This window comes from Topomyia yanbarensis, chromosome 2, assembly GCF_030247195.1.
Source record: "Topomyia yanbarensis strain Yona2022 chromosome 2, ASM3024719v1, whole genome shotgun sequence".
Lineage (NCBI taxonomy): Eukaryota > Metazoa > Arthropoda > Insecta > Diptera > Culicidae > Topomyia > Topomyia yanbarensis.
Window position 1 is genome coordinate 110,680,329 of NC_080671.1, and position 24,748 is coordinate 110,705,076.

The 24,748-nt window shown below is 40.7% G+C and overlaps 1 protein-coding gene across 3 annotated transcripts; it reads left to right on the forward strand.

The window, feature by feature from the left end:
* Positions 1-513: 513 nt before the first annotated feature.
* On the forward strand, positions 514-24,395 carry LOC131679188 (CLIP domain-containing serine protease HP8-like). 3 transcript variants are annotated; one of them, XM_058959839.1, is made up of 6 exons: positions 514-663; positions 22,352-22,730; positions 22,797-22,954; positions 23,026-23,240; positions 23,569-23,765; positions 23,837-24,395. In XM_058959839.1, the coding sequence occupies exons 2-6, from the start codon at positions 22,682-22,684 to the stop codon at positions 24,247-24,249; spliced, it is 1,032 nt and encodes a 343-aa protein (XP_058815822.1). In that variant the 5' UTR covers positions 514-663; positions 22,352-22,681; the 3' UTR covers positions 24,250-24,395. The 3 variants fall into 3 exon arrangements, with proteins under 3 accessions (XP_058815822.1, XP_058815821.1, XP_058815823.1); XM_058959838.1 differs by having other exon boundaries at positions 22,594-22,730; XM_058959840.1 differs by lacking the exon at positions 22,352-22,730.
* The last annotated feature ends 353 nt before the right edge of the window (positions 24,396-24,748 follow it).

Consider the following 24,748-nt stretch of genomic DNA (forward strand, 5'->3'; position numbering starts at 1 on the left):
TAAATATTCATATCTTCAATCTTAGAGCCGGCAAGATCAAAATAGAAAGGGATGACTATCACCAACCATCACGGTTTCATAACATTTCCCGGGTTGTCATCTGCATCGCAATTCCATCCCAACTCCGATCAATTTTGATCATCCGTGCTCAACTATTGTCATTATGTAAATATTTGTTTTTCGAGCACTCCTAACAGGGTGTCACGGTCGCACGTGAAACGATATTTTGTTGTCAAACTCGTTTTACCTGTTTCCTTTGTTGATATTCACGGTGCGCGATGATGCTGTCGATGATTGTCTCCAAGACGACACTATAGGTATGTAGTGAACACTTTGCCCGTGTATTGGATTGCGATAAGTAGAATCGGATTTCGCGAGAGCTTTGTTGTTGCATGCGGAAGCGGCTCAACCGACACAAAGCCAGCGTGGGGACTGGTGTCGACGGGGGAGGGATCAAAATAGTCAAAAAAATACTCTTCGGTGGATCCACGGCAGTGGAGGAGAATATGAAGAGAAGTTCGGATAATACTACTAATTTAGTACATGATTGCCACTGGACGTCAGTGTACTTTGCGATATCGACTAGGGACGGAAAAGTCTGTGTTCCGCGAGTGATAAATTGTCGTTCGGTTATCGTTTGGAATTCCCGCTTGAGATAACGTTGTGAGTTCATTTTCTTTAAACATGTTTCCTGTTGGTGCACTGATTTTATTGCATCGTATTTACAGTATAGGGGAAGATAGTCTTCAGTGAAACACTTTTTGTTTCGCGTTTTTTAGATTATTAGTGATTATTGAAAATTCATTAAGTTTGGTGGTGGGCTAATTTGCAGAATCTATATGTTGGAAAGTTTCTCTATAGTTCAATAAAATATCTTACGCAGGAATACTGAGCTACAACGTTATTAACAGTGAGACATTATTTTTTAAAATAAATAACCATCATACATAATATTAGACTATTGTATTTCACAACGTATGCATTGACGTCCCGGAAGAATCCAATATCAGTTGGAACTGTCAAATGCAGCCAGTTCGATTAAATTATGTGAGACAGAATGATAGGCTATGTACAGGAGCACATCCAGCAAAATATTTCGGGAGGGGTCCGAAATTTTGATTACGGAAGGTCCACACCCCCAGGACCCTCCCCTTTGATCCGCCACTGGCTATGTAGTACGAAAGATATAATAAACAGCAAAAAATAAAAAGAAAACCTCCACCAGTCCCATCCCAGATCGACATGCTTATTTCGCTGTACCCTACTGCATATTTTTTAATAAAATTATCACTAAATACGTTTGAAGATAACGACAAAATCTACTGAATAATAGTAATCGTTGGAAGTAAATTGATGGAAATAAATTTCGGTGTACTACTGTTGGTCCAGAAATGATTTATCTGTAAATAATTTAAACCAATCTGACACATTATGGAATGCAGATCGTTGGTACTTCCCCATGGATGAAACGGAATCTATCCATCGTCTGCTGTTTCTATCAGCTTTTTAGAACCCGAGTTACATCTCGTCGCTGTTGTGCTATCTTATGACAAACGCCATTTAGCACATTTCGAGAAAAACGATTTTCATAGTTTGAAATTGAATATCTTGAAACATATAAATGGTATAAATAATTCAAAAAAGACAATTGATGCTTCTGTCTATTCTGTATTAATCTCTCAAATATTATGAAGATCGGTTGACTATGTTTCGAGTTTTTACTATAAATGTAAACGAAAGTCGCACTCATACGTGTCATAGCTTTTTGTATAGATGAGAAATAACAAAATTTGTATGGCGTGTCATAATCGTGCATTGAAAATTTTCCATAGAAAAAAATCATCAATTATTAACTTTTAGTCATATCTTTGGTTACACTTGGTCTATAAACAATCGGTGAGGTCCCTAATAAACATCGTATGATTCAACAGCCTAACGACCTATTCAGGGTATCATCCAAACAATATGTGGCCTATATGGGTTAAGGTTCGTGTATAATATTTTTTATTATTTCCATATCAACATTAGAATAGGACTAATAATATTTGTAAACAAACTTTTGTTTTGCTGATTTCTCTTAATTTGTTATATTTTCAGCCCAGAAGACATTTGAAATTGAAGACATTTTACTTTATATCAAGATACCTTGAGTTAATCCCCAGACACAGTCATTTGAAGCAAAAAAATTAAAAATTTCTCAGTAGTTTCTCGCTATATCTCAGTAATCAAGCAGAATATCAAAATTCTGAAAACGCCACTTTGTAGAGATTTTTTAGACAAGTGATGTGGCATATCTAACTCAGCTTACCCCAACATGGCGTTTGTCATAAGATAGCACAACAGCGACGATCTACTGTCTCGCTGTTGACGGTCCTTCCCTATACATATATTGACATACTATAGGTACAGGGGTGTGCCAAGGTTCGCCATGAAGATTCCAGTGTCAGCTAGATCATTGGGCTTGCCCCGTATGATGAAGATGTTAAGAAACAACAGCGAAATTTGTCGTATTAGAGGGCTATAGTCCATATCGGAAAGTATTGCCATTATTTTGCTTACTACTATTCTCCACTTGACTGCAGACATTGTAGGCGTCAGCTAGAAAAGTTGAACGCCGTTCCTACTGGAATCAGCCGGTTTTAATTTGTGTTGTTCCTCATAGAGCAATGCATTGTACTAAATTCGAAACTGACATTTTAATAATACTATGTATCAATCGCTGCCGATATGATTTATGGAATGTGCTCTGAAAAATATGTACACGTGCCATTTATTTTAACATATTGTTAGTTAGTTATCATTCTTTAGAATTATTGATTTGAATTTTATATGAATGATGATGGAATCTGATCTTACTTCGTTATACTAGTCCTTGTCTTGTATTGTACCTGTCGGTATTCGTTCAGCAAAACGATAAATCCAGCGGCAATGAATATGGAATTTTAGCAGATATCCTTACCCTGGCGGTAGTGGTTACTTTTTATCTGAAAAACTTTGATTAGTTGATTGAACCATGCACTTATTGGGTTGTGTACACGGGGAAAATCCGATCACAAATTCATGATTCCTGTCTCTTCGACACACACTTTCCAGGTTGTATCGATCCGGAGTTGAATGTTCACAGATCTCATTCTGGTGATTCGGACTCGTGGGCGTTAGCACGCACATTGGTTTCCACTGAATCGGTCAAGTGGGCAGTTGACAGCTTTGCTCCATACAAATCACCCGGAAAAGATGGAATACTTCCCGTGCTACTGCAAAAGGGATTTAATATTCTTAAACATGTCTTGAAAAAGATTTTGCTTTCCAGTCTTGCTACCGGGTATATCCCGAAAGCATGGCGAGAAATAACTGTTAGATTTATTCCCAAAGAGGGGCGCTCAAGCTATGAAGAAGCCAAGAGTTTTAGGCCTATCAGCTTAAGTTCTTTTCTTCTGAAAGCTTTGGAACGGATAATCGATCATCACATCAGGAACGTTAGTTTAGTTGAATATCCACTGCACAAAATGCAACATGCATATCAGTGTGGGAAATCCACGATCACTTTGCTTCACGATGTTGTTTACAACATTGAGAAAGCCTTCTCGCTCAAGCAATCTAGCTTGGGTGTATTCCTAGATATTGAGGGTGCTTTTGACAATGTGTCCTTCCAGTCTATTCTGGAAGCGACGCGCGGTCATGGGATACCTGCATGTATCTCAGGTTGGATAAACGCAATGCTTAGTAACCGCATACTTTACTCGTCACTGCGACAGGCTGAGATACGGAAGTTGAGTATTTGCGGTTGTCCTCAGGGCGGCGTTCTGTCACCTTTGTTATGGAACTTAGTAGCTGACGGCTTGTTGAAGAAACTCAATGGGCTTGGATTTTCAACCTACGGGTTTGCTGACGATTACCAAATACTAAATACTGGATTTTGCATCGGGACAATCTTTGACTTAATGCAACAGGCATTAAGAGCTGTCGAACAGTGGTGTCGACAAGTTAAACTATCAGTTAACCCAAGCAAAACTTCAATGGTTCTTTTCACGAAGAAGCGAATAACAACCGAGATTCGTCCCTTGCAGTTCTTTGATTCTGAGCTACTGTGTGCAGATCAAGTCAAATACGTTGGAGTCATATTGGATTCCAAACTGAATTGGTCTGCTCACATTGAGTTCAGAGTCAAGAAAGCGTGCATGGCCTTCGGGCAGTGCAGACGAACTTTTGGAAAGACCTGGGGTCTCAAACCTAAATACATCTATTGGATTTACACGACAATTGTACGTCCAATACTGTCATACGGATGCCTTGTGTGGTGGCAGAGGGGAGAGGTGGTGACAGTCCAGTCAAAGCTAAACCATCTGCAAAGAATGGCGCTCATGGCGTTGACTGGTGCTTTCACCACGACTCCGACTGCTGCTCTTGAGGCACTTCTAAATATCAAACCATTACACGTACACTTAAAACAAGAAGCACTATCATGTGCATACAGACTGCAGGTTACTGGGCTTTGGAACAATAATCATGTTGATCTTGCTACCAGTCATACACGATTGTGGTCACAAATGGTTACATGGGGTGAAGATATTCTTGCTCCCAGCGATATTACACTCACTTGTAGTTTTCCTTACAGGAAATGTGAAGATTCCCTCTCGAGAGGAGTGGTTGTCTGGCAATATGGAAAGACAACAACAAACGCAAGTGGTTTGTTACACCGACGGTTCTCTGATGGAAGGACGTGCTGGTGCTGGTGTCTACTGTCGTGAAATGAGATTGGAACAATCTCACTCACTAGGTAGATACTGTACTGTATTCTAAGCAGAAATCTTTGCGATTATGTGCGGGGTGCAATCGGCCCTTCAACTGAGTTTGTCCGGCAGAGTTATAAACTTCTGCTCCGATAGTCAGGCTGCAATCAAGGCCCTTAGCTCAGACAAATCCCGGTCCAAGCTAGTGATCGTGTGCCGAACCCAAATCGAAGAACTAAGCATTGTCAACACTATCTACCTTGTCTGGGTGCCCGGACATTGAGGTATTACTGGAAATGAATGGGCTGACGAATTGGCCAGGGCAGGTTCAGCGATTGACTTCGTTGGTCCTGAGCTCGTGCTGCCAATTTCGACAAGTTGGATAAGGGAAAAAATGCGGTCCTGGGCTTCGTCCGAGCACCGCAATTTCTCCAATAAATAAATCTACAAACGTGTCGCCAAACAAAGGCGTTTCTAGAACAACCATGCCCAGTGGTTTCGAAAAATCTCTTACATTTTTCGAAGCTTCACTGCGGCATGCTGACCAGGGCTTTAACCGGCCACTGCAAACTCAATTATCACATGGCAACTATTCAGCGCGCTGAGTCTTTTTCATGTGATCTTTGTGAATCCGACTACGGAACCTCATATCATCTGATATGCAACTGTCCAGCGGTAGCGCAATTGCGGTTTCGAGTCTTCAGCCGTCCTTATATAGACGAAACCATGTTTGGTCTTATCCAATGTGTTAAAGAGCTTTAGGTTTATTCGCAGGCAAGTGAGAACTACTTGTGAGTTTAACTTACCTCTTGTTTATTTTTGTTTTGTGCTGTTATTTTTCCCACCCTTCCAATTCTACTTCCCCACACCTCCTTGTCCTTTCCTTCCACTCAGGAAATGAAGAAAACACACGGCAAGGCACAAATCCCCAACTATGTACGGGGAACGTGCCATTTGAGCCAATATATTCTGATTCCTGATACCCTGGCGGTAGTGGTTACTTTTTATCTGAAAAACTTTGATTAGTTGATTGAACCATGCACTTATTGGGTTGTGTACACGGGGAAAATCCGATCACAAATTCATGAACAAAACACCAAATTAAAAGGAGAATATGTGTTGGGTGGCAGCTGCGGTTGTGTGTGATCCCGCTTTAGAGGCAGGGTACGATCACTGTTGCCAATGCGATCATCATACCCTAGTAACAATTTAAGTTTTATGGTAGTTTTGTAGCCACTCATAAAACCTAGATTGCACTTGTAGCGTGCTATAAAACCTCAATTGTTACTTGGGATGTTCTTTCTGGGATCATATCCCACGGATAGCGCAAGAGTTTGTGCATTGGGCCGGAGTCCCAAGGGTTTTAGGTTCGAATCCTGCCTTTGGGGGGATTTTCACATAATTGCTTTAGCTTAACTTACCATTTCGATTTGACTTCTTCGTCATCAGGCAGTGCTTTAACGAGTATTGATGCTATTCAAACGTCTGAATTATATTGTTGGAAAGAGATTCTTTACCCCTGTGGAGTGCGCATAAGAACTTCTGCCTATGGATCCAACTCTTTTTGGACCTTCATACGGCTTGGTAGCAACTGCAGCCACTGGCGTAGCCCTTGCACTGATGGAGGGTTCACTACATCATCATCATCATTTCGATCTGATTTCTTCGATGAATACCACCAAAAAGTCTTAAATAAGGCAATGGAACTTACGTTAGAAGCCAAAAAAATTGAATTATTGGTTTACTTCGAACGGCGAATTCGCCCCCCGTCATACCTCTGTTCACTGGGAAGGGACCAGAAATCGACAGCTTCATTATCTCTATCACCTACTGAAGAACGTTGGGTAATGAGCTAAAACTGGACACCAGACGATAATACTCGGGCATTGGTATCTAGCGGATAAAAATATATCACCATTTCTTAAACAGAACGATTTACGAAAATCGTGATCAAGTTGCTGAAATTATGGATAATAAACCTCATTTTCATGAAATTATTTGTGTTTTAAAAAGCTATCACTCTATAATTTGTTTTGGTAGGTTTCGATTTCTGTCCGGAAATCATGACAACCTTTTCAAATGAATAACGATGTTTGAGGTCTTACGTTTTCTTTTGTCTGCTGATCGCACCTATTACTAGACGCTAGCAGTTGGTTATAACTATATGATAGTTAATGGAAAAACCGAAATTTTGTAAAATAGTTTACGTAAAAATTTCAGTGCCATGTGTAGGTTTGCATGAAATGTCACAAATACTCAAGATGGATCATAAACCGCGTACTAAAAGGCATGAACTAGTTCACGAACGCATGAAAAATATTTTAAAATTTTGTGAAATATTTCACTAGCACGCAGGGTCAGGAACAATCCTCTTTTCAAATAATAAGATTTTGTAAACTATTTCACGAGCACCAATAGTCGTGAAATAGTAGTCGTGAGCAGGGATGCCATAGGTACTGGTAAACTACATTTTTTTTCGGTATATTTACATTTGCACAAGTCGTACAGCCCGCTACAGTGACGCATCACTACAGCTCTTGGCAGAACGGTAGCCAAACCGAGTACATTTTCCCGTAGAGCAATAGAATACATTTTTGTTTTGCTGCTGTACTCCGACTGCTCGGTGAGAGTGTGGCGTAGTAAAGTTTGTTCTCTCGCTTTGTACACTTTTCTTTGCGTAGTCAAAGGGAGAGGCCCGCACACGAAAGCGATGATGCCGGTCGTGGTGTAAACGAAGCGCATTTATTGCCGTCGTTTGTGATTGAAAATATTGAATAGATTAAAAATATTAAAAAGTGTAAAATAAGGAAAGAGAAGCTGTACCGCCCGCGTCTGGTGGCTGTACTGGGGGCAGTATTTCTTTGTCATGTTACTGCTTTGCTTACAGACTGCCGTACAGCGCTGGGCGTCCTGCAATAGCGAACGACAGTAGCGTCAAATAAGAAATGAGAATGTAGGCAGAAAAATTACAGCCGTAGAAAAGGTAGGAATTTTGCATCCTTGGTCGTGAGTAATACGCTAGGAAACATGAATCAGTTCCCGTATATATGAATAATATTTTCTGAATTTATGAGCCATTTCACGAGAACGTATGACCATTGGCCAGTCGTGACTATTACACTAGGACATACAATTATTCACGAATGCATGAAAATTATTTCATGTTTTTGTGAACTATTCATGAGCATGGATATTGAATCGTGACTAATATATTAGGAATCATTACCTCCTTCACCAGATTGAAAGAATGCATGAATTGTAATAACGAGTCTCGTGAAATGGTTCACGAGAAAATAATAATAAATCATGAATCAGTTCACGTCTTATAGTCGACTCTAAATAATGTTCCTAAATCTATATCTAAAATCATCAACCGTTGGGTTTATAAATAATGTTTATGAAGTTGTAAACTAACTCACGTACAGTAAATCGATTTGGTAATAGCATGGTGGGAACCGTGGTTGATACAAAATACAAAAACAATTATCTCCACTAATGAAAGCATTATTTAGGCGTTACTGAAAGGTAATTGAATGTAATTATAAAACTCATGATCCTGTTTTCGTAGCGTTGTTACCGTTGAGGCACACCTCTCATGGTAACCATATTTAAATTGACCGTTTTTATTAATATCTGTATTTGTGTACTTAAAATTCAAGGAAATAAATTAATAATTTTTTTTGATAAAATATATTGAGCAGACAAATATGTTAAAAAGAGCTTAGCCTAGATTAAAAATAATGAATAAATAATAGATACAACACAGATTAAAATTAGAGATTACCAGAACAAAATATGTTAAATAACAAACACGACACACTGCACACTACTCTGATGCTACTACCAAAAGAGATTATTATCGCGATTTAAAAAAGTAAAAATCTAAAGAAAGACAAGAGGAAAAGAGGTTAAGCTACTGGGTCGAAGGAAAGTATAAGTATCTTTCGCATTTGAGACGTCGAGTAAACTACACGATAAAATTAAAGTGTTAAATAGTGATCCCGAGAAGGGGATAGTTCGTGACTTCTAATCAGGTATGAACGCTAGCGAAAACCATGCGTATAAGACCAGTAGCCCTTTCTCGCAATCCGTTTCGTTTCCATACCAGGACCCGCAGTTTTTAGCTACAACGATCAAGCGACCGTAAGCCATTCCAATACTGTTCGTGGGATTGAAGAAATGAACTTCCAACAAGCTCAAAATGGCAATATGTCTTCGCTCTCTGCTGAACCTGATCCGTCGTCCAATAGCATCGAGGTTTACTACCAGAATGTTGGTGGCTTAAATTCATCAACGGACTGTCATTTAATCGCGACCACGGGCTACTGTTATGACGTCATTGCCTTAATCGCCAGGTGTTTGGTTCAACATTCGATGTCTACCGCTGTGACCGCCCGTCTACGATTTTAAAAACGCTAACTACGACAGCATCGTTAGCACGCTGTTGGATATAAACTGGGACGAAAATCTTAACAATGACGACGTGAACGAAGCAGCGATGAAGTTTTCTAATATTCTTAACTACCTAATCGACTATCATGTGCCAAAACGAACAATCAGTACAAATCAACACACTCCCTGGCAAACACGTGATTACCTATAAATGAGGAAAATCCGACTGCATTTTAGCATTACTTTCCCAATTAACGAAAGAACTGTTATCGAACTGAAACACCTGCTCCTCGAGTTTGTGTCACATCAAAGAAAAGCAAAGCATCCTCGATTACCAACGCGACACTTTGAGGGTCCCTCAAGTACAACATGAGTTAGTACTTCTTGAGCCATGGGAAACTGATGAGTTCGTCGACTTCTGGATACCCGTTGAGCTTACCTGTTTCGAAAATGAATTCAGTTTCTTTAGTTTTTGCTTCTTCCCCTAATGGTATAGTAAGCATTCTATGGACCATGTAGTGAAAAGCGGCCATTTTATGCTGATATGAATGGTTGGAAGCATTTGGTATAATTCTCTCAGTATTTGTAGGTTTCCTATATATTTCGAATGTCAAGGACTCCCCCTCTCTTTTTACAAGCATATCCAAGAAGGGCAAATTGTTATCTTTCTCTTCTTCATATGTAAAATTGATATTTTTATGGATATTGTTAATGGTTTCCAACAACCGGGATAAATTTTTACGTTTGATAATACAGAAGATATCGTCAACGTATCGCCAGCAGCATTCTGGTAGCTCACCTTTTTCTTTTAAACATTCTTCTAAGTTTGCCATAAAAAGTTCACAAAGAAATGGAGAGAGTGGGTTACCCATCGGAGCACCCGTGGTTTGTTTATAGAAGACACCCCGGAATGTGAAATAATTTTCTTCCATGCAAAGGCGAGTAAGTTGGATATAAGTTCTTACTTTGCTTTTCCATAGACTGTTGTTATTTTGTTGTAATAACCAATCCTCTAGTAGGTTAATTGAATCTTTTACAGGGACACTTGGGAATAGTGTGATTACGTCAAAGGAGACCATAATCTCATCGTCTTTGATTTCACCTGAGTTTTGAAGTTTGAGAGTGAATTCTTGTGTATTGGTGATGGACAGGCTGGAAAACTTTTTTGGCATATTTTGAAATTCTTGCACTAGCCATTTTGCAATTTTTTGGATTGGGGCACCTATTGATGAAATAATTTTCCTGATTTCATTTCCGGGTTTGTGAATTTTTGGGAGTCCTTTTATTCGGGGTAAGATGGGATTTGAAACTTTGAAACGAGTGAGATTCTCACCCAAGAGGGGTTTACAGTCTTTAAGAGTTTTTTCAACACGTTTAATCATGTCCGGGAGGGGGTTCGTTCTCTGTGCCCTGTACGGGCCAGATATAATTTTTTGGGTCATGTCAGCGTCATATTGTTCTTTGTCCATTATTACAACTTTATTTCCCTTGTCAGCCTTTAAATAAAAAACTGGCTTTTCTCTCAATTCTTTTATATTTGTTATTTCTTTTGTTTGACATTTTTGTGGAGTATTTTCTTTAATTATTTCCGCTGTCGTGGATCTAGCGTCATTAATTGTTGAAAAATGAAGGTTGCAATTATTGATACCTGTCTCTAGGTTAATGATTACTTGTTCAAAATTTGGTCTTGATGCTATTGCATAGTTAAGTCCATGATTTAACAAAGTCGATTGTTCTTCGGCAAAGCTCTGAGATGAACGATTTACCACAAAGTCATTTAAAATGTGTACTGTCGGTTTGGGTCGGTCAATGTAGGATTTTGGTCTTAAATTGTCGAACTTCTTGTCCAAAAGTTTTCTCTTTCTTTCCGATTCACACTTTTCTGAAACTTTCACTTTTGTTAGGAACAAACAAAAACTCATTGGGTGTTCTTTAGCCAATTTCAAATGCAAGCTATAGCACTCCAATGTTGTCACATTTAATACACTATATAAACGTTTTATACTATGATTTAAGAAATCGGCTTCCATCTTTTTCACTACTCTAAACAAATTAGATGATTCCAAAAGTTCTGGACCTGACAGGATTCCGCCCGTATTTATGATGAACTTAGCGTTGGAACTCATAGTCCCTCTGTTTTGGCTTTTTAACATGTCGGTTGAATCTGGAATTTTACACAATTTTTGGAAAAGTATTTTTCCCAATTTATGGACCAAAAGATCAATTCAAAAAAGTGGCAAAAAGTCTGACATATGTAACTACCGTGGAATTGCCATTACATCTTGTATGCCGAAACTCTTTGGAGCAATCGTTAACGAAAAACCGTTCTATCAACAACAGAATTACTAACATGCAGCATGGGTTCTTCAAAGGATATTTAACCAATATAAATTTATTAGAATTCGTCAACTACTCATTGATTGCACAGGAAACCAATGGGAAGAACTTGAATCCTATTCAAGTCACATCAGAAGTTCCTCAAGGCTCAATCTAAGCTCTCTTTTGTTCATTTTATTCGTGAACGACATTTCATTTATTCTCAAAAAAGTAAAAGTTCCTATCTATGCCGATAACACGAAGCTCTTCTTAGAAATAAGGAACGAGCAAGACATAAAGATATTACAGGAAGAAATACATATGTTCTATCTCCGGTGTAACAAAAGCCATCGGGTTCCAACGCATACTGGGACGCACCGCTGTTGGCACTATGGAAGCCCTCGATCCCCCCGCCACAGTCGAGCACTTGCAGCCAGCGATCATCAGTCGTCCCGGTCCTGTGTATAGGATGGGTGAAAGGGTCTTCCAACCTGCCGCAAATGGCAAGTATACATCTGTTCCGAACACTTCAAGCGCTGATGTATTCTTCGCTTCCAGTTTTTTGCCTTTTGCTCCGACATATTGCCAGAGCGCTGTTACCGGACTCCAACGAATTTTTAACGGTGTGGCGACGGCCTTTGACTTCAACCGGACACGGAATGCGATAAAAGCGAAAATGTTGTCATTTTTAAAATGTAATTAGTTTAAGCAACCACCATTGGGGCCAAGGGGCCTGTTGGTGAAGGTAATAAACATAAACATGGGAGCGTTATACCGTTCATTTGAAACCAAGTTTGAGCGATTTGGTTCAGCCAACTCTGAGAAAAGTGAGTGAGATTAGAAAATACATACACACATAGATACACACATACACACATACAGACATTTTCCGATCGCGACAAACTGAGTCGAATGAGATATGACACACGGCCCACCGGGCCGGGTTTAGGTTGACGATTTTTAGAGTGATTGCATATCCTTTCTATATGAGAAAGGCAAAAAAATTGTGTGGTCGCACTCTTAATCCCATAACTCCCATAACTCCGGAAACTGAAGTCAGATCAACTAAAAATTCAATAGCAATTTTTTTTTCATTTTTTTAACTTTGCACAGGGAAGTTTAAGCAAAATAATCAGGAAAGGTTATGAGGCTATATCGAGGGACTAAAGAAGAATATGTTGAGAGATTCGGTTTATTTAAAAGAAAGAAACATATATGTTCCGATTTTATCAGTATTCCGGTTTTATCAGCCTAAAATTCACCAAGGGGCTGATAAAAACGGGTCTTTACTGTATTTCGTTTGTATGTATGTGTTGGGAACTAAGCCTTACTAGAAAGAAAGATTAACGGGTAGCATCAGGACTGGAACCGACAAACATCTACTCGCTAAAACACCTACTTTACACCTTAGGCAATAACGACACATAATGAGTAGCCATTCGAATGAGCTGTATAAACTTCTCATCATTGCAGCAGCGATCACAAACGGGAGACGATGGTTTATTCAAGTTATCTCTGCACTGCATGAGCTAACAGCGCGTAGCTATGGGATACGATATTGTATTTCACAAGTACGAGGTTGTTTGAACACTAACGCATCGTTTGGGAGCTTTTCGCTCACAGTGCGAGAGCGAAAAAACAGATGCATTTTCGCTCTCAAAATTTCGTTTTGAGTGTGGTCATGAAATTTTCACGGCAACTATTTCACAAAATCTAGAGTATTATTTGTAGATCCATTTTTGTTCCGTGCACTATTCCATGAAATGTCATATATGTCCAGATGCTAGCTGGTTGCAGGCACGATCAGTAGATATAAGAAAATTATTAGGACCTAGAACATCGTTATTCATTTGATAAGGTTCAGTGTGATGTCTCGACAGAAAAAGAAAACTGCGCTGAGCACTAAAAATACATTATAGAGCCATACATAGTGTTCGTGATATAGTTCATGGAACAAGGCATTAGGCTGTTATGCACACATTTATGTTCCTGATTATATTATTGCGATACTCCGAGCACAAAAATCGATAATAACCAACAAATAACATATCACGATAAGGCGAAGATGAATTACGAATATCATAATAAAACTGCTGATGCAATGAACATCAGTCACATCACTCCATGTGTCAAATTCGAAAGTAAGCTCTAGAATAAAATATCATGATAACGTGCAAATAAATATCGAAAATCGCGACTATGATTCTAAAATCAAGAAAATAAATCTCTCTAGTTACTCGTGACCAAAATATCAAGATAACCTGAATAGAAATTATGAAAATCGTGATAAAGATCCTGAAATCGTGATTATATTTATATATCACATTACTCACGCAAAAATCGTCACTAGTATCCTGAAATCATGAACATAAATCACGCTACTATGACAGAAAAATCCGACAGCAAACTCATGAATGAAATATCACATTAGCTTGATGAGAAATCATGAAGATCGCGAAAAAGCTCCTGCAATCATGAACATCGTTTAACTGTTGGCTGTGTATTCACAGATTGTGAACAAGGATCACAACAAAGTTTTTCATTCGTTATCAAGCACTCAGTCGAGATAGAAGTCTTTTGTCATCGGTCCGTACACTCTATAGCGACAAATAGTGTTAATCCGCGTTCAAGGTTATTTACACACTCTGCGCCTAGCTGAGGTTTCAGTATTTTTTCCCTTCTTTTGTGTTTCTGTTTCTGAGTACCGTTAGCCGGTCAGTGAAGTGAAACAGTGTTCTTCTAGTAAGCCGTCTGGATACCGTTACATACACAAGCTAAGTATTAGTTTTCGTTTCCCCTTCTTGGTTGTCTTAATAACGTGCACTGGGCAATAGGCCCGTGCAAAAATGACTTCCCCTGACGGCGGTTCATCTCAAGGTGAGATGGACGTCGAAATAAAATCGGCTCCCCGGCTCAAGGTATATCCGAGCTCGGCCACCGGGCCATTTGTGATCTTCTTTCGGACCAAAGAAAAAAAGTGTTTGAATCTGTTGCAGATTTCTCGAGTTCTGACGGATCGGTATTCGGCCGTGACAGAAATATCGAAAATTCGGCCTGATAAGCTTCGGGTGGTGGTTAACAGTTCAACTCAGGCAAACGATATTGCTGGATACGAGCCCTTTACGAGGGAGTACAGGGTGTATATTCCAGCTAGCAGGGTTGAAGTCAGTGGGGTCGTTTCCGATTCGAGTCTGAATTGCGAGGACCTGCTAAAATATGGGACTGGCTGTTTCAAAGACCCCATGCTTAAGCCAGTGAAGATACTGGAATGCAAACGTTTGCATTCAGCATCAGTCGCAGCTGACGGGAAGAAAACATACGTCATCTCAGACTCTTATCGGGTGACCTTCGCCGGCTCTGCCCTGCCTAATTACCTCCTTTTTGACAAGGTTCGTCTACCTGTTCGCCTCTTTGTGCCGCGGGTCATGAACTGTACTAATTGCAAACAATTGGGACACACAGCCTCCCATTGTAGCAATAAAGCCCGCTGTGGGAAATGCGGTGGGAATCATGCGGATGATTCCTGTGGTAGAGATGTCGAAAAGTGCCTCTACTGTGGGGGAAACCCACATGATCTCCCTTCATGTCCCGCGTACAAACAGCGCGAGGAAAATCTTAAGCGTTCCCTTCAGGGACGCTCTAAGCGATCTTTTGCAGAAATGCTTAAGATAGCTACGCCACCTGTCTCTACGAACATCTTTACCAACTTGTCTACTGACGAAGGCGACTGTGATGAACCCCAGGAGGGAACATCTTCTGCTGTGCCTAGAAGTAGTAGAAAAAGGAAGAACATTTCCTCTTCCAAGCTTCGTCGTAAAGGCCAGAAGGTGTCTCTTCATGGTCCCCCTAAAATAACTACTCAAGGAAGTACTGGTGCAAAACCGAAGCAAGTCGCTCCCGGTCTCAGTAACCTGAGCTCAGAAAAGGAGTTCCCAGCACTTCCAGGAACATCAAAAACCCCAAGTGTTCCCATATCTCAGCCAGAGAAAGAAAACAGTGCTGGCTTAATAAATTTCTCTGACATTGTGGACCGTATTCTTACAGCGTTAAACATTTCTGACCCCCTTAAAAGTATCTTGATAAGCTTTCTCCCCGCAGTAAAAACATTCTTGATGCAGTTCACTGCGAAATGGCCCCTCCTTTCAGCGATTGTATCCTTCGATGGCTAATTCATCGAACGAGGTCAAGGATTTAATCACTGTTCTACAGTGGAATTGCAGAAGCATTATCCCGAAAATCGTTTCGTTTAAAATCTTACTAAATAATTTGAAATGCGATGCATTTGCCCTATGCGAGACATGGCTCACTTCAGAAATAACCCCTTCACTTCCACGATTTTAATATTATTCGCTTGGATCGAGAAGACTCTTACGGAGGAGTACTTTTGGGGATCAAAAAGTGCTATTCTTTCAATCGGATCGACCTCCCCTCGACACCAGACATTGAAGTTGTCGCTTGCCAAACCAGAATTAAAGGCAAAGAACTTTGCATTGCTTCCACCTACATCCCCCCTAGAGCCTCAGTTAGCCACCGACGGCTTTGCGATATTGCGGAACTCCTCCCCGCACCGAGGCTAGTTTTAGGTGACTTTAACTCCCACGGCACGGCATGGGGTTGTCTTCATGACGATAATCGATCTACCCTACTCCATGAGCTTTGCGACAACTTCAATATGACTATTTTGAATACGGGTGAAATGACACGGATTCCTGTCCCTCCAGCGCGACCGAGCGCCTTAGATCTGTCCCTCTGCTCGACATCGCTGCGGTTAGATTGCATGTGGAAGGTAGTCTCTGATCCCCACGGCAGCGACCATCTGCCAATCGTAATTAATATTGCTAACGGTTCAGGGCCACCGAATACAATCAATGTTTCGTATGACCTCACACGAAATATTGATTGGAAGAGCTACGCGTCCGCGATATCCGAAAAAGTACAATCGACACAAGAGCTTCCTCCGGAGGAAGAGTACGGGTTCCTGGCTGGCTTGATTCTCGATACCGCGATTCAAGCTCAGACTAAACGCGTACCAGACGCGAATTCACGCGGGCGTCCTCCCAATCCATGGTGGGACAAAGAGTGCTCAGACGTGTACGCGGAGAAGGCCGCTGCGTATAAGACCTTCCGGGACGACGGGCTGCCAGCTAGCTACCGACAATACGCGATGGCGGAAACGCGCATGAAGAGTTTGATAAAAGCCAAAAAACGTAGCTACTGGCGCCGGTTCGTCGACGGACTAACGAGAGAAACATCGATGAGCACTCTTTGGAGTACGGCCCGGCGCTTACGAAACCGAAACAGTACCAATGAGAGCGTGGAATATTCTAACCGTTGGATATTCGATTTTGCCAAGAAGGTTTGTCCGGATTCCGCCCCGGCACAGAAGATCTACCGCGCCGCGTCCCCTCACAATAACGCGAACGAAACACCGTTTTCGATGGTGGAGTTCTCACTTGCTCTCTTATCATGTAACAATAAAGCCCCAGGGCCAGACAGAATCAAATTTAACTTGTTAAAGAATCTGCCAGACTCTGCCAAGAGACGCTTGTTGAATTTATTTAATAAGTTTCTTGAGGGTAATATTGTCCCTCATGACTGGAGGCAAGTGAAGGTCATCGCCATTCAAAAACCAGGAAAACCAGCCTCCGACCACAACTCGTATCGACCGATTGCAATGCTGTCCTGTATCCGAAAGTTGTTCGAGAAAATGATCTTGTTTCGCCTCGATAATTGGGTTGAAGCAAATGGCTTACTGTCAGATACACAATTTGGTTTCCGCAAAGGCAAAGGGACGAACGATTGTCTTGCGTTGCTCTCAACAGAAATTCAAATGGCTTATGCTAGCAAAGAGCAGATGGCATCAGTTTTCCTAGATATAAAGGGGGCTTTTGATTCAGTTTCTATCAAAATTCTTTCTGAGAAGCTGCACCAGCATGGTCTTTCACCGACTCTAAACAACTTTTTGCTAAACTTGCTGTCTGAAAAACATATGCATTTTTCGCATGGTGATTTATCGACATCACGAATTAGCTACATGGGTCTTCCCCAGGGCTCATGTCTAAGCCCCCTTCTCTATAACTTTTACGTGAATGACATTGACGAATGTCTTGTCAATTCCTGCACGCTAAGGCAGCTTGCAGATGACGGTGTGGTCTCTATTACAGGTCCCAAAGCCGTCGATCTGCAAGGACCATTGCAAGATACCCTGGACAATTTGTCTGCTTGGGCCCTCCAGCTAGGTATCGAGTTCTCCACGGAGAAAACTGAGCTAGTCGTATTTTCAAGGAAGCGTGAACCAGCGCAACTACAGCTTCAATTAATGGGTCAAACTATTGCTCAGGTTTCAACTTTCAAATATCTCGGGGTCTGGTTCGACTCTAAAGGAACCTGGGGATGTCACATTAGGTATCTGAAACAGAAGTGCCAGCAAAGGATCAACTTTCTCCGTACAATAACCGGAACATGGTGGGGTGCCCACCCAGGAGACCTGATCAGGCTGTACCAAACAACAATATTGTCGGTGATGGAGTACGGGAGTTTCTGTTTCCGCTCCGCTGCGAACATACATTTCATCAAACTAGAGCGAATCCAATATTGTTGTTTGCGTATTGCTTTGGGTTGTATGCACTCGACACATACGATGAGTTTAGAAGTGCTGGCGGGCGTCCTTCCGCTGAAAAATCGATTTTGGGAACTCTCCTATCGATTGCTCATCCGATGCGATATCTTGAACCCGTTAGTAATTGCAAATTTCGAAAGGCTTATCGAGCTCAATTCTCAAACCCGATTTATGTCCTTGTACTTCGATTACATGGCACAAAATATCAATCCTTCTTCATACTATCCCAACCGTGTCAATCTCTTTCATGCTTCTGATTCAACTGTTTTCTTTGACACATCCATGAAAGACGAGATTCGTGGAATCCCGGATCACATACGCCCGCAAGTGATCCCAAGCATCTTTCATAGTAAATTTCGAGAAGTCGACTGCAACAAGATGTTTTACACCGACGGGTCAAGCCTCGACGGCTCCACTGGCTTCGGTATATTCAATCAAAACCTCACCGCCTCATTCAAACTCAATGATCCTGCTTCAGTTTACGTCGCAGAACTTGCTGCTATTCAGTATACCCTTGGGATCATTGATACTTTGCCCACCGATCATTACTTTATTGTCTCGGATAGCCTCAGCTCAATCGAGGCTCTCCGTTCAATGAAACCGAGAAAGCACATTCCATATTTTCTGGGGAAAATCTGGGAGCGCCTGCGTGCTTTGTCTGCAAGATCGTACAAGATTACCTTAGTTTGGGTTCCCTCGCATTGCTCCATTCCAGGTAATGAAGAAGCGGACTCTTTAGCTAAGGCGGGCGCTTTGCAAGGTGACATATATGAAAGACCAATTAGCTTCAGCGAATTTTTCAGTATTACTCATCAGAGAACCCTCGAAAGTTGGCAAACATCATGGAGCAATGGTGAACTGGGAAGGTGGCTACATTCGATAATCCCTAAGGTATCGACGAAACCTTGGTTCAGAGGGATGGATGTGGGTCGGGATTTCATTCGCGTGATGTCTCGGCTCATGTCCAATCACTACACGCTGGACGCACATCTCCGGCGTATTGGGCTCGTGGATAGCGGTGTCTGCGCTTGTGGCAACGGTTATCACGAAATCGAACATGTTGTCTGGGCATGTGCCGAGTACTGTTCTGCCAGATCTCAACTATTCGATTCCCTTCGGGCCCGAGGAAGATCACCCAATGTCCCGGTTCGAGATGTACTAGCAAGCCGCGATATTCTCTACATGTCCCTTATATACACGTTCCTCAAAACCATCAATATCCAAATTTAAATGCCCCTATCTTTTCTCTTATCATTCCCAGAAGTGCCCTCTTCCGCCTACCGTACCCCAACGATGGTTTGATACGACTCCAAGACGAGACAAAACATCTGTCGAATGAACCAACAACACGAGATCTACAGTACAACATCACACGCGCAGCGCGGTGTGTTCCCGATCCGTATCTGAGCCGTACTACGAAATCGTCTGGAGGAACCCCTGCCGGCTCGAGGAAAACCGCCCGGCGTCCCAATACTTGATACATCCGTTCGAATCTGTAATCCTGGCCGTTGATTCCTGATGCCGGAAACTGAAGTTTATATACCCCCCCCCCCCCCCCCCGTTCAGTCTTGTCCACCCTCTCTCCCATGTCTCTAATACACAGATGTATGTCTTCACCCCCTTCTCCCCTTGAATATCTTCCCAAAACTTATGTGCCCCCCTATCTTCTAGTGTTAGTTGAACAATATTTAATCTCGTTAAGAAATGCGCAACAGTACCACTACTTTAAAATAGCCCTAATTAATTCCCCTTAATCTTGAACCACTCTTTCTAGTTATCTCTAGTTAATAAGCTTGTAAAATGTTCCGCTTAGTTAATAATTATTTTTTCTACAATCTCCCTTCTAAAAATCATAAAGTGAATTACTATACAAAGAACACACAAATGACCCGTCCCCCAAATCTTACGAATATTATATTATACCCTCTTTTATATGTATAAGTTAGCTGTAGTTTTTTTTAGTTTTATTATATAAAACAAAATAATATTGAAATGTGTATCCCCCTAGTTTTAAGAAATTCAAAATGTAAAACAATGAAAAAATGGCACCTTTAAGCTAACGCATACGTGCCTTATCAAATAAACAAATTGAAAAAAAAAGGATCACAACAAAAACTAAACATTTCCAGGGAGCAACAACAGTAACCCCAACAAACAGTCAAACGCTATGTATATATATTTCACGCGAACTAGTTTTTTGGATCACAAATAGTTTCATGAATACGAGGTTTATTATTCATAATTTCAGGAACTTCGTCAGGGTTTCCGTAAATCCTTCAGTTCACGAAATCGTGATCTTGTTTTCATGAATTTGTGAACGAATTTTTTTCCGTGCATGTATTTAATATTTAACATCCTCCAGACGATTTGAAGAAATCCATATATCGACACAGATCTTTCATTACGGTCTAAGTCGCAATGTACTCAAATGGAAAAAAAAATCATTTTTAATATTCGGCGATGCTTTTCTAAATCTAGTTTTTATTGTAGGTATAAATTACTTTATGACAATATTTTTCCTGAAACATCTTTGGTTAAACCTTATGACAATATAACAAAGAATTTAATTCATATGTGCTTTTAGTGGGTAGAAACTAAAAAAATGCTTACGCCCAATTTGCATTCCAGTCGTGATTTCGCCCTTCAGCAACCACCATTTGCGAAAGGGCTAAACCGTGAACATAATTTTCAGAAGGGCGCGGTAAATGGGCTAAACTGACTCTGTCTTGCTGGGTAGGGCTGGGTAAATGGGCGAGCTTGACAGTATACTTTTTAACAGGGCTCAGCAAACGGGCGTATAGAAACCCAATGTAAATGAAAGGGCGCGTGCATCTTTTCTTCAAATTTCATGAAAATATCGAAATATTCGAATGTTTATGTGCAACAACTATCGAGTAGACATGATCATAGTAGATATTGCTTATCATTGTTGATATATATATATATATATATATATATATATATATATATATATATATATATATATATATATATATATATATATATATATATATATATATATATATATATATATATATATATATATATATATATATATATATATATATATATATATATATATATATATATATATAAAAGTGAAAGTTTGTATGTATATGATTTATAGACTCCCAAACAGCATAACCGATTTACGTAAAAATTTACACACAGTAGGCATTTGTTATGGAGCGTGTTTGTGTGCTATTGGTTGGGGATTATCTGCCCGCCAGATGGCGCTATGGAACAAATTGTGTTTTCCTCCTATTTCGTTGAAAATCGCAGCAGCACGCGATGGGTATAAGCTAGTCATTTATATAATAGAACCGCCGTTTAAAGAATAATTTTGTGAATAATAACCGTACGCCCCGGTTCTGTCTAAAAATGTAAGTTTAGCCTTTATATTTCATATGAGAAGAAGGGCCCAAGTCGAAATCTCGAAGAAAATACATGTTTCGCCGTTTTGTTTTCTTTAATTATAAATCGAACTAAAAATTATTTTAACTAATTTTCACCTCAATCTTGTAGTATTTTTGTCGAATAATGTCATAATAGCGAAAACGCAGCTTGTTTACATTTCCGATTTTAGCCCCAATGAAAGATCTATGTGGATATGTAATTAACAGAATTACTAAACAAAGCCCGACAGATTTTTTTTTAAATAGAAGGCTTTCGATAAAAATTAAGTAATTGGGGTTGATTATGACGGGTAATGTTGATTGACTCATCATTTAGCAGCGGTATGCGATGTTTTTTCACTTATTTGTTCGCAATGTGGGAAATCCATTTACCGCTCGCGTCCGCCTCGCAACATAAGCTTCGTTCTAACCCTGCGCACTATCTTTTCCTCTTATCTCCTGAATTCGACTGCGGGTTGTGAAAAATGGTGCTGATCATAATCATCTCTGCAAAATGTGGTGATAATTTTTATATCGTTGGCAGTCTACTTCAATTGAGTTTGAATATGTTCTATGGGGATATTTCTTCCAATGCAATAAAACTAAAATTAGGCATTTTTTCCGAATAACTCTAGAGCTTCTCTACTCAAACCATTGTTATTCTTAGAAATTTAATTTTTTTGAGGTCTAATTTATAAATAAAATTATGATTTCAACGATCAGATCAGGTCCTATAAACATATTGATTGTGCCAATCCTCTTTTATACCCTCTAACAACTTGTAGACAAATATTCAGAATATAAGAAATGTTTGTATTTGGTCAAGCTGCTGTGCTACCAGGAAGCACGGTGTGTTCTTCCCTATGTGCTCATAACTTCCACTTTCTCCCAACTTACAGCACCTTGCCTTACCCCGGCTTAGCAATGAGATAAATTTGTGCTTAGTGCTCCCCCCTCCCGACCACGGTACAACAGCTAATCATCGGCGGAACAAAAGTACCGCAAAATTCCCCCATTCCAAGGTGTTTCAACACATAACGAAACACCGAACGACGATGGCAACCACGTCAGCTGCTAGATTCTGCCCCCAAGTTTCGTAAGCAGAAGATTAAACCGCTCAGACAAAGTTTCTTGTTTTCAGTGTCAATTTAGGTTACCAGCGGTGAACATTGCGCCACCAGTGCGGTCCAATTCCCGCTAATCGACGAAGCAGCTTTCAGTCCATTACGATGAGATTAACTATCATTATAAGTTTATTTATAAATTTGGCCAGTGCCCGTAAGTTGTGGATGTATTCTAAAACAAACGTGCGCAAAGTAACAGCGATTTGTGTTGTCTTTACAGAGATGAAATCATGTTCCTTCAACGAACTCTGCGTACCGGTGACAATCTGTCCATTGTTCAAAGCATATGCTGCTCAAGCTTTCAAAGCCTGGCCAGATGAGCTGCAAAGAAAAGCGAAAAGTAACTTCTGCAATCGAGAAGTTGTTGATAAAGCAACGGTAATATTTGTTTGAAAATGGAAGACTTGCTTACATCTGAGAACGGATGTCTCTCTCTCTCTCTTCTATAGGTAATCAGCGTTTGCTGTCCAACGGCAATAAACAATAAAGAATGCGGTGTTCAGGCGGTCAACCGGATCTCGAAAGGGCAGGTTGCAATGGTGTTCGAATACCCGTGGATGGTGCTGTTGCGGGATGTCAGCGGGAACTTTGTCTGTGGCGGGACTCTTATCAGCAGGAGATACGTACTGACAGCAGCTCATTGCATTAAAACGACCACCTCAATGTAAGTAACATCTATCATGTGTTAATTTGAAACCTCCAGTGTCTAGTTTCCAGAGCAGAGTTTGTATGGATTTATTGCCGTGGGCGAAATTTTATTATGTGCAGGTCTAATGTTTCTCATTTCCTATGCAACTCGACTCACTTAAAGACATAGCGAAATAACAAAAAAAATCCCATTTCACTTCTCAAGCCAGATGCCGATCAAGTTCAAGACGATTGATGCAGACACCAGCCCTCCTACACTGACGGTCTACGGAAGCACAACTGGGAATGGGATGGAAATATAGTCATACTAAGTTCTCTTCAATCGATTTATTTTCTTATTCCAGCACCTCGGTTCGGTTGGGCGAAAATGATATCAACCAACCAATCGACTGTAACATCATCGACGACGAAAGGGACTGTGCGCCTCCACCGCAGGATATAACAGTGGATACCCCGATTCGGCACCCGATGCACAGCGATCGACGAAAGAAAAATGACATCGCCCTACTTCGGTTGCAACGTCCAGTTGAGTGGTCCCACAGTACGATACCAGACAGTTTAAACGTAAACTTTTATTAAATCAACCCGTTTTTTTCTTATTTTAACTTAAAGGTATCCGTCCTATTTGCCTGCCCAACGGCACCCCAGAGCACCGGATGATCGATCCACCATTCTTCATCGTCACCGGCTGGGGTGTGACAGAGAATGGGTCCGCTTTCGATGTACTGCGCTATGCCCGAGTGCCACCGGTAACGCTGGACAATTGCGCCACCAGTGTTCGCTCGTTGAGTGCAACCCTTAAACTGGACCAGAGCCAGATTTGCGCCGGTGGTGTTGATCAGGTGGACAACTGTGCCGGTGATTCCGGTGGACCGCTGCAATACATTTCCAACCAAACCTCCCGCTTCTACCAGATCGGTGTGGTTTCCTACGGGGTCAAAAGTTGCGGGGTGCAAAGCCAACCGGGGGTGTACACCAATGTGCGGTACTTCTTGAACTGGATACTGGAGAATGTCGATGAGTAAATTGTGATGTAATTGATAATTGTGGGCGTGCTTATTTTTCATGAAACGATGACTGGCATTAGACGGGTTGATGATCAGGAGTACAAATTATATTCACTATTTATTATTTGCATTAACTTAAATTTTAAGGAAATAAATACATTTGCTACACCGATAAGAGTAGTTTATTTTCACCGACTTTCATGCTAGACTGGAACCTTCATTTTCGAACCAAAGTGTCTGGAACCACCCTTCTGTCATGTCTTGTTGATACAATATAGGAGAAGCAATAATTAAGACATAAATTCATTTCGAACAACAACTCAACGGAATGCAGCGAGTCAAACCTTAATCTCATTTTTATGAAAACCAATAAAATGTAACTTAGTCCGGTTGCACAAATTCTGGCAGGCAGGTGGTCAATGTTGTGACTTATTTTGCAGTCAGTATCTTCAAACAAGGATTTTCATCGATATTACAAGCCATGGAGGTGATGGGAATTATCTTGGGTACTGAAGCT

Excerpts from the sequence above, each read along its gene's own strand:
- LOC131679188 (XM_058959839.1), top strand. The coding sequence starts at position 22,682 with ATGAGATTAACTATCATTATAAGTTTATTTATAAATTTGGCCAGTGCC. Across the intron at positions 22,731-22,796 it reads TATAAATTTGGCCAGTGCCC|AGATGAAATCATGTTCCTTC; the intron begins GTAAGTTGTGGA and ends TTGTCTTTACAG. Across the intron at positions 22,955-23,025 it reads AAGTTGTTGATAAAGCAACG|GTAATCAGCGTTTGCTGTCC; the intron begins GTAATATTTGTT and ends TCTCTTCTATAG.